The following is a 10,213-nucleotide window of genomic DNA, read 5'->3' as shown; positions in this document are numbered from 1 at the left end:
CATCCCTGGCGTACACCCTTCCCAATTTTGAACCATGCAGTGTTGCCCTGCTCTGTTCTGACGACTGCCTCTTGGTTTTTCTTGTTACCAAATATTAATGTGGTTTTTTTTTTTAGATTAAAAAAAGAAGCTTCCCTTAAGGAATTACTCACTACCAACCTGATCACTAAAGTCTGTTTTAAATGTGACTTGCGGAGTCATACAGAATTCTCTGGCAACTGTTATGATTTTCTTATTATCAAAAGTGAAGGTAAAAAGATGACCATGTCAGTAGGCCACCCCAAAAGTAGGGGACTCAAGTTCTAAAGTCAGAGAGGTAGAATTTTCACTCTAAACACACATGAAGAAGCATTTAGTCAGGACCGAGCTGTCTTGACATCTTGGAATGACCTTGCAGTTGTTAGCCCACTTCCATCCAGGCGGCTTACCTCCTATGAACAGCAAAAGGCTATAAAGTTATTTCCCCAAAGAAATCTAAGTAACTAAAAAAATTATCTAGAGACATATCTATTTAGCAGTGCTATAATTTAAATATGCAAATAAAATTGCATAGAATTGGTTTCCTTCCACTGCTGTGACTGTATTTATACCCTAAACATCAAGTTACATTTAAACAATGCTTATTTTACCACTTGCTTGGAATGAAGGAAATAGTACTGTTAACATAGCCTTTAATTTTTCCACAAACATAAAATTCCAAGTAACATGCTAACCTGGACTTACATTTCTTATTTAATATTTCAAGTTTGGTTCCTTAGTGCTAATATGCTTTTGTTGTTGTGTGCCCTGAGTCTGAACCAAATGCAGTAAATCTCATGGCAGGAAGATTGCTCATCCTCTGGTGAAGCAGCTGGTGGATTTGAACCACATGCCTTTGGGATTGCAGCACAGCTTCTTTCCACAAGGCCACCAGAGCTCCCTAATGTGGTTTTAGAAAGTCCAATAAAATCAGTCTCTTAAACTTGAAATGCATTGACAGACAATAATTTATAAGGCCTGGGAATCCACTGTTAACACAAATGGGGTGGGGGCTTCAGTAAATAACCACACATGTCCAACATTAAAATCATATTTTGAAGAGATCACTTATAATACCTCTAGATATGTTAGAATACAAAACTCAAATTCATAGCCATCAAGTTAGAACTGTAAAAGACAACTTTTATCATGTTGTTGCTGTGTTTCTTTCTATACAAGTGAGCTGTAGCTGACCCTCGTGACCTTTCAGAGGCTGTACATAGCATGTGAGGACACTGTCCATCTTTCTTCTATTGACACAGCTAGTAGATTCCAATTCCCTGTCTTTGAGCTGGTAGTGTAACTCCTTACCCACTAGGTTACCCAGAAAGAGTTTTGGTGCTTTTGTTGGGTTCTTTTTTTTTTTTTTTAATGAAAGATAAAGACAAGCATGAATATTCATTAGTTCTTTTAGCTTTACTATTTTAAAGAAAGCATTTAGATGAACAAGCTCTTTAAACATCCATATTCTGCATATCTTGACCATAAAAAAATGTAAGGGCATTGTTTAAACAGCAATTCTTATCTGAGAAAGTCTACAGAGGAAGTCATAAAAAGAATAAATACTCCTGGTTTATCTGACTCTCCTCCTGACTTTTTTTAGAGGGGATGTTGGTTTTATATTTTATTTTACAAGTACTTCCTGTTGCGTATCTCCTGTTTTCTTTGACAACGCCTCTTACCTTTTTATTGGCACTGAGGTTTGCGGCCGGGATCTGAAGGGTCACTTGGTAATCAGTGAGTCTGCTCATTTCCTCAGCTAAGAAGTTGGCTTCCCGCACCAGTGTATTAGCTTTCACGAGCTGCTCTCGAAGCTTGGCCAGGCTTTGTCGGAAGAGCTCATCCCTGTGGTTCAGCAAGAAAGAAAATGAGAAAATCTAGAAGAAGAGAAAACTACTATCTTGTTGCTGAGCAAGTGGTATTATTAGAAAATGGAAGAAAACTCCTTTTAGGTAGTATTTGCACCCATTTTTATCAGACTATCTCCTTGCCTGCCTTCCTCACACTGGAGATCCAGCGCCTTCTGCTGGGAACCACTAATCACAAAGGAAGCTTTGGTAGCCTAGTGGGTAAGTGGCTTCTGCCAACCCAAAGGCCGGTAGTTTGAATCTATTGGTGGTTTGAATCTATTGGCTGCTCTGATGGACAAGCCTTCCTCATGTGATCAACAGCCTCTGAAAACCCACTGGGGGGGTAAGCTATGAGTCAGTTCCAACAACAACAACAAACAACAATCAAGCAAATTTGTCAACTGGCTCAACTAAAAATCATGCTCTAAATGTTTTACCATTTCAGAACTGGCAAGATTTTGATATAATAATGATAAAGGTAGAGCGGGGGAGAAAACAATCTTTCAGAACAAAGCAACAAAAGACAATGATTATGATTTGAATGTTTAGGCGAACAGGACCTAGAGTTAGAAAGACAGAATTATTTTTTTTTAACTTTTTACAAAATAGCATTTTAAGATTAAACGTTCTTTGTAACACTGTGACTGAGTCAGACTCAACGGTTTTCTCAATATTGCATCTCGTAGCATTTATCATAGGTGTAATTTTTCATGTATTTACATCATTATTTGATTAATTAAACATTAGCAAGAATCCTTAGGGAACAGATTGTGACACAGCAGCCTAATTGCAGCCAAGTGCCTGGTCCACTACAGGATATTCAATAAACACTCATTGAATGGAAGAAAAAAGCACCTTTGGGTTTCACAGTTGAATCTGGGATCAAAGGTAACTCAGTCTAGCAGATACTGTTTTACACCCTTTCCCCTTACATCATGGAAAAGGATGTCCTTTGAAACCAACATCTTTTTTTTTAAAAAAAATTATTTTATTTTATTTTGTGTGTATACTGTCAAATTGGATCTGAATGGTACAGGAGGAGACTGCCCCTCCTTCTCCAGCAAAGCATCTATCTAGTGGATTCGAACTGCGTACCTCTGGGATTGCAGTGCAGCTTCTTGCAACTAGGCTACTAGAGCTTGCTTAAAACCAACATCATGACTCCTTATTTATTACTTTAGAAATAACACAGGGGATACACCACAAAGATGCTACTGAAGATGCCTTCCCGGCTTTCCTGGATTCCTTAGGTGATGGAAACACAGCTGCTAACTGATAGGCTGGGGGTCCCACAGATGTCTTGGAAGAAATGATTCAAGAGCTACTAAAAAAAATGAACCATTGAAAACCCAATGGAGCACAGTCCTTTCTTTAGTGTCAATCTGAATGCCGTTGGTTAAATGGGATGGGGCTGCCAGTCTTGGAAAACTAATACCAAAGTACATATTTTAGCATATCAAATTAACTACATACTTCAGATGGAAAATATTTTTGAAAGGACAAGCCAAGGGTTGACAATCCAGATATGGAGTTGAGCTAAACCTTTCCGTCTTTGCAAGGCTTGACCTCCTCTGACTTGCCTCACAAGCCCTTCCCCTAAAGCTGTCGAGGTCGAGGTCGCTGGCCTTACCTCTCCTCTGCCCACTGGGTCACCTTCTGCTGTGCCGTCTCGCTGCTGTAGGCCAGGCGGTCAGGGCTGCTGCTCTGGGGCTGTCTCTCAGGGGACAGCTGCTGGCGGAGCTGCTCCAGCTCCCGTTCGTACATCAGCCGCTGTTCCTCGAGGGCACTCCTCTTTTCTTCCAGGTACTGCTTCTCCAGGACCTGGACCACATTTTGAACCGGGTCTGGTGAGTCAGGAGACAAAGTGAAGATTCCATCAGTGGTCAGTCAATCTTCCCCCAGCAAGAACCAGACAATCTCTGGGAGAGACCTGATGGGGCTGTCAAATAACACCACCTCAAACGTCTGTTCACTAGCATGTTAGACAAATGTTGCTACATAAGAAGTCCTCATATCTACTTTCTTCAGCTTAATGCACTCACCTTAACATTTCAATAGATCAACAGAGGGTGGAGAAGTAAAGAGGGTGCAGTTGTATCCAGTGAGAAGGAAAACTTATGAACACTAATACAACTCCGAAGAGAGACCACAAAAGATTTTACTAGTGGCCAGTTTCTATGCCCATTCAGCTTCAGTTCTGGTTTATGACAAATGGCATATACATATATATAGGTACATATGTATATACATATATAATAAAATTTTTAACCATTTATCTAATTATTGTAAAATTTTTCTATTGAGGGAGAAACCAGCAACTCACAACAAATACTTGAAAATATTGTGTGAGTATACAACTAGTCAACATGTTTGTCTCCAAAGACCAAGTTTTTTTTTAAAACTACTGTGATGTGAAAATAGAGAATGAGCACATCAGATTAAAAAATGGAAGCTGACTGTATCATTACATAACAAAGTCATATCATTAGGTAACTGCCAAATTTCATCATCCTGTACCTGCCAAGCTGCCTCTTTACAAAATTGCCAGATCACTGAGAATACTGGCACAGTTACAGTGATACACACTATAAACATCATCACATCCAGCAGCCACTCTTACCTCACACCTCAATATTTGTTACTATCCAACATGTGTTATGTGTAAAATATTTGCAGAGAAGAGTTTTTTGTACTACTGTCATAAATGTGAATAATGAGATAGTCGCTGACTGAGGTATAAATATGTATACCGTATGGCAATTTCTTGGGTGCTAATATTGGCCTTGTGGTAAGGAGTTGCTCTGCCAACCCAAAAGCAGAGGGCTCAAATCTACCAGCTGCTCTGTGGGAGAAAGATGAGAACTCTCCTCACATGTGATTTACAGCTTCTGAAAAACTACTGGACAGTCAGCTATGGGACTGTGCCAACTCAATGGTACGTAACAACAACAATATCCAAGAGGGCAATTTATATGAAAATTATAAAAGGCAAAAAATATGAAAAGGCTACTACTTCTAGCACCTACCTGGTACAAAGCCAGAGCTCAACAACATGTACACATGGGTCAGTTAATGGATGACAGTCAAGGATTTCACCACAATGCTTAGTGGTAGTTCTGAACAATAAAGAGCTAACTGACTGGGGTGGAACATTAGTTTGTGACCAACGAAATGGATGCCGTGGAGAAGGGTTAAGGCACTGGCCGGAAGTACAAAGAAGGAAAGCACTGTCATCCCTGAGCGGGATGACTGAAGAGAAACACCATGTTAGAAAAGCTGGTAAAAACAAAATCCAACAGTACAGGCAACATTTCCTTCAAGTACATAGATTACAATAATCAAATTCTCAGATTAGTCCAGGACATCACTTCCTTCTTGCACATTCATGCATTTGTTTGCTTCTCGGTCCTTGACCATTCACATATTTGCCTGCTACTCTGCTATTTGTGTTGTGCTCTCATAAACTGGCTCTTAGTTAAATTTCTAGCATAGATGCAGAAAGACCAAGTCATTACTCAAGAGAAGTTTTTGTATCACTTGATGATGGCTACTGATTGACTCAAAAAAGTATCAATTTATGAAACAAACACAAACTACACTTACTTTCATTGTGAATGATATAGAGAAAAAATGCTATTTCTTTAAAAAAATAGGGTTAAATAATGCAAATCAAAGCGCAAGGAGCAATTTTAAAAAATCACATAATACAAAGCATATAGGTTAAAGTGTAGTATTAAAAATGAGGATGAGAATGGCATTAATAATTCTACTAGGTACTGACTATATTTCAGGTAGAGTTATATCACAGGCATGCATAATTTCACAAAAGCCTTGTATATCATCTCCATTTTAGAGATGAAGAAACTGAGGCTCAGAAAAGTAAAGTAGATGGTCTAATGTCACACAGCTGATAAGTGATAGAGCCAACTTTTATACTCAGATCGGTTACCGGCTGAAATAGGGCATTAACTTAGTAATATATCCACAGAATGTTCCTATCCTTCAAATTGCCTTGGATTTTAAGTACTCTGGCAAAGAGAAGAAATTTTAAAATACCGTTTTTGGCAAATAAAAGAAAAAAAAATGTGGAGTTCCCTCCACCCCCAAAGAATGTATTTCTTTATATAGTTCTGATATGCCACTTGAGAAGTGAATAAAGAATTAATTCAGAAAAATAACTTCAACAGGAGACTTAGGGTGTATAAGACATATTCTACAAAACAACACGGCCCCATAACTTCTGAAGAAAATAGTAAAAACATGACAGACCCACTTGAAGGTGTCTGAAAAATAATTTAAATGTAAAGATTGTTGTTGTTGTTGTGTGCCGTCAAGTTGGAACTGACCCATAGCTGACCCTGCAGTGGGTTTTCAGAGGCAGTAAAGCCGATGCTCCTCCTGAAAACGTAAAGATGGGGTTATTCAGAAGAACAAAAGTCCCCTCAGAATTTTTATGAACTATAATTCTCAAATAATTTAGATTCTTTGGCCTAGAGGATAGAAAGTTATGCTACCATGCCAAAGGTGAGTGATTTTAATGTGTGGCCCTAAGGCCTGATTTTAATTGTTTTTGGTCAAACATTCTTCAAACATTCTTCTAAACGGTATAGCTGTGGTGTGTCTATTTGCTGTACAGAGGTAACTCATGGTGCTGTGATGCTAAACACTGTGACACTGATGTGCTAAATGCGACAATGGTTACTCCTGGTGGACGGTGTTTGATGGAGCTTCCTGACTAAAACAAGCTTGGAAGCAGGAATGTATTCACTTCCAAAATAGCTTGCCTCTAGAAACTCTATGAACCTGGAGAAGGGATTAAAGTTATACAAGTATTCAGGTCTTTCATTCATAGGGTCACTATGAGTTGACTTTGACTCGACGGCACTTAACAAGAACAACAACAACATAATTCTCAAATAATATAGATACTTTCTATATTTAGATATAATAAAGATTTGTTATTTTTTAATTAACACAATCCATTCATATTTATATAGAATCTTATCCTCAAGGGCCTTAATTTAGTGTGAATGAATCTTTTCCAGATAAGAAAAACACCATTTTGTAAAATTATATTGAAGGGCTTTTGTTGAAAGACTCTAAAGAAGATATTTAACTCTCTCATCTTCTTGGTAATCATCAGTGTAAAAACCACATGATCCCAAAAGGTTGAGATTGAGAAGGCTGTACCCCAAGATTCTATGCCAGTGCAGAGACAATATGGCAGAGGCTCTTTGAACTGTCTAAGAAGCTGCCAGAGTGTGACACAAATGGTTAAGTATTCAACTCCTAGCTGAAAGACAGATGGTTCTCAAGGGCTCCTTGAAGACAGATCTCACAATCTGCTTCTAAAAGGTCACAGCCCTGAAAATGCTTTGGGGAGCAGAGTTCTGCTCCAACAAATACGAGCTTGGCTTAAGTTGGAATTGATGACAGCAACTAACAACTGCTTACTCCCAAGAAGCTCCCAAGGAGTCTCTAGCTGGAGTAAACATTAAGCTCTTAGCTTGTAAACAAAGGATTGGCAGTTTAAATCTACCCGGAGGCACCTCAGAAGGAGGCCCTAGGCATTCAAATACTTGACACACAGGGAGTCACCATGATTTGAAACCAACTTGATGGCAACTGGCAATCAGTGCTATGATGCAGCACCACCTGTATGCACCAGGTACACATGCTATGGCCACAAATCAGTGGGCAGCTATCACAGAGAGAGCAACTCAGAATGTTCTTCCCCCAACTGCCCCACAGCATACAACCTTGTGAGAGCTGCCCTGGGGGACTCCCTGGTCTGCGCTTGCTGCAAGCAGCTTTGTGAGAGCCACAGGAGCGAAAATTTGGTTTTACCTCAGATTCCAAGTCTAGTGTGGAAATGTAGGCATACCTTCATAACCACTCTCAAGCTTTTACCACTATAAAACCTGTTGTCATAAAGTTGATTCCAAGTCATGGTACCCACGTGTGGATCAGAGTACTCTGCTTCATAGAGTGACTGATATTTTGGACACTGCTAATGAAATCATCAAGCCTGTCTTCTGAAGTACTTCTGTACCCAGACTCAAATCTTTCACCTTCCAGTTTAGCTATCAATTATGTTTACCATTTACACTAGCCAGGAACTTCTCTCATCACTGTAAAGAAATAAAAACTCAAACGTGTTGCTCTTGAAAGAATTCCAACTAGTAGAAACAATTCTAACTAGTAGAGATCATCTGTCCACACAGGGCAGAGAATTGTCCCAAAGATTTCCACGACTGTGAACTTTATGGAAGGAGACTGCCGCATCTTTCTCTTATTGACTTTTTGGTTAGCGGTCAAGTGTTTAACCACTGTGCCACCAGATTCAATTTGCACCACCTTTTTTCACCTTTTTTTTGTAAAAAAAATAGGAGATTACTCAGATTTTTAAATAGGAGTTGACTCAGCAAGTCAATTTGACTTTACGTAATAAAGCCCAAGGGAGAATCCAGAGATCTGACCTGCTCTCACCCTCGGTCAAATACTAAGATTTTACATAGGCTTTTAGTTTCCCTTTCAATGAACTGTTATAAAAATCAACAAGCCTGACATCTAAGATAGATATGTCAGATATTTTTAGAAGAAGACTACATTTAAATAGATATAGCTCTTTCTCTTCATTAATTCATTTTTCACTTAATAAAGACCCGGAAAATAAGCTTAAATCCTTCCTAAAAAAGGTAAAGGGAAGATGGTGGTGGTGGAAGGGAATTTATGTAAAGAAACAAGATTAATTTACACAAAAATACCCAAGAACTGAGGTCAAGAGAAGTAGATCCTTAGGAGGTAAAAAAAAAAAAAAAAAAGAGAAGAGCCTTTTAATCCTGGATAGTTATGCTGGATCTGTGATCTCTCCTGTTGTTGTTGCCATCAAGTCCTCTCTGACTCAAGGCGACCTTATGTTACCCCTTTCCAGCCTCTTAGACTATTTAGAGCTCTCACGGACACTACAGAAATAGATGATCACCCAGTTTGTATTGTGAGTCCTTAGGAAGAGGACATGATTTTCCACAGACATCATGATTTCTTTTCATTTACATCAAATGAATTGGTTTAGATAATTTTAAGTCTCTAGAGACTTAAAAATTATATTATCCTAGTCTATTACCAAGGTAATGTATATGAATATGTATCTGGAATTACTACTGTCATAGGCTGTTGTAACAGCAAGAGTAACAGACCCACTAGTAATAGCAGGAATATCAGTGACACTTTTAAATATATTGGATACACAAGGAAGTGGCAGCTACCAGAGTTTAAGGACTGAGCAGATACAATGGTGTTGGGACATAATGGGGGTTGTGTGTGTGTGCACCTGTGTCATAACTGAAAAGTAATATTTCTCACTAAGAATGGCGTAGTTTTGCCAGCCAAAGCTTCAGCTTCATCCCCATCATGTTTGTTAGATTTTGCCGAAGCATGGAGCACACGCATCAATTACAGCAGCACTGCCAAACCCCCAACCAGCACCCGCATGCTAAGGCTGATCCATTAAAAACCTTTCTCCCAGCGTCTGTGAAGGAGCTTCGTCTGAAACCACACAAGAGGGAAGAGGATCTTCAGATAGGACCACCATGGGGATGACCACCAGGCAGAAAGGCTTATTATCGGGAAGCCACCTAGTAGCAAGGGAAATTGCTTTAAACATTGTCTAGCCACGAGCCAGGCAGGCAGCCAGGCGGGGCTGAAATGCATGGATGAGAACATGACTGTATGTTGTGCGGGGAAGTCCTATTTCTTGTGGAATGAGTAAGGAGTGAGGGGGTGGAATCATTATCAGATAAAATCAACAGTGTAGAGCAAGACTTACTACGGAATAGAAATGGATCGGTCATGTGACCAAAATGACTTAGATTAATGATGGCTCTACATGGTTTGGTTAGAAAGACTGGAGGAATTTACAATTACTGTCTACTCACTGGTAATGCAAGGATTTAAGAACGCTGCAATTGAATAAAATTAGAAATCTGTGATTGAAATGCATAAAGTGGGCCCCCTGTAGAATTAAGGAGAGAATAGAGATGTCAAGAATTCTATAACCCCTTTTGAAGAAAGGGGCTCCAAATAGGTGTTCCTCCACTTTGGGATTTGGAGTCCACACCTTCCTGTCCCACCCTGCCATGGTATGTACCAACTCAGGCTTCCAGAAAATCACTCACAGGAGACATGCTGCCCAGGCATGTTGCTAACGTGATCCACTGATCTGATTTCAACGTTTGAATATCATTTTGGAAAGTCTTGCAGAATTCCTCCGAGTTTGCCAGGCAAATAGCAGAGTGGAGCAAAACTTAATTTTTATTCATTCTCTGCAGCAGTACACAATAGTT

At 39.4% G+C, this 10,213-nt stretch overlaps 1 protein-coding gene across 1 annotated transcript in view; it reads right to left on the bottom strand.

Moving 5' to 3' along the window:
* The window catches only part of KIF13A (kinesin family member 13A), a 302,781-nt gene that overhangs the window by 52,446 nt on the left and 240,122 nt on the right, over positions 1–10,213 (bottom strand). The window contains 2 exon segments of the mRNA XM_006888691.1: positions 1,701–1,863; positions 3,499–3,712. Of these exon segments, the coding sequence (XP_006888753.1) occupies positions 1,701–1,863; positions 3,499–3,712 (377 nt within the window).

Source organism: Elephantulus edwardii, unplaced genomic scaffold, assembly GCF_000299155.1.
Source record: "Elephantulus edwardii isolate Elephantulus edwardi_28Jun2011 unplaced genomic scaffold, EleEdw1.0 scaffold00070, whole genome shotgun sequence".
NCBI classification, from domain to species: Eukaryota; Metazoa; Chordata; class Mammalia; order Macroscelidea; family Macroscelididae; genus Elephantulus; species Elephantulus edwardii.
Note: the sequence above shows the minus strand (reverse complement) of the source record. Positions and strands in the feature narration are given on the sequence as shown.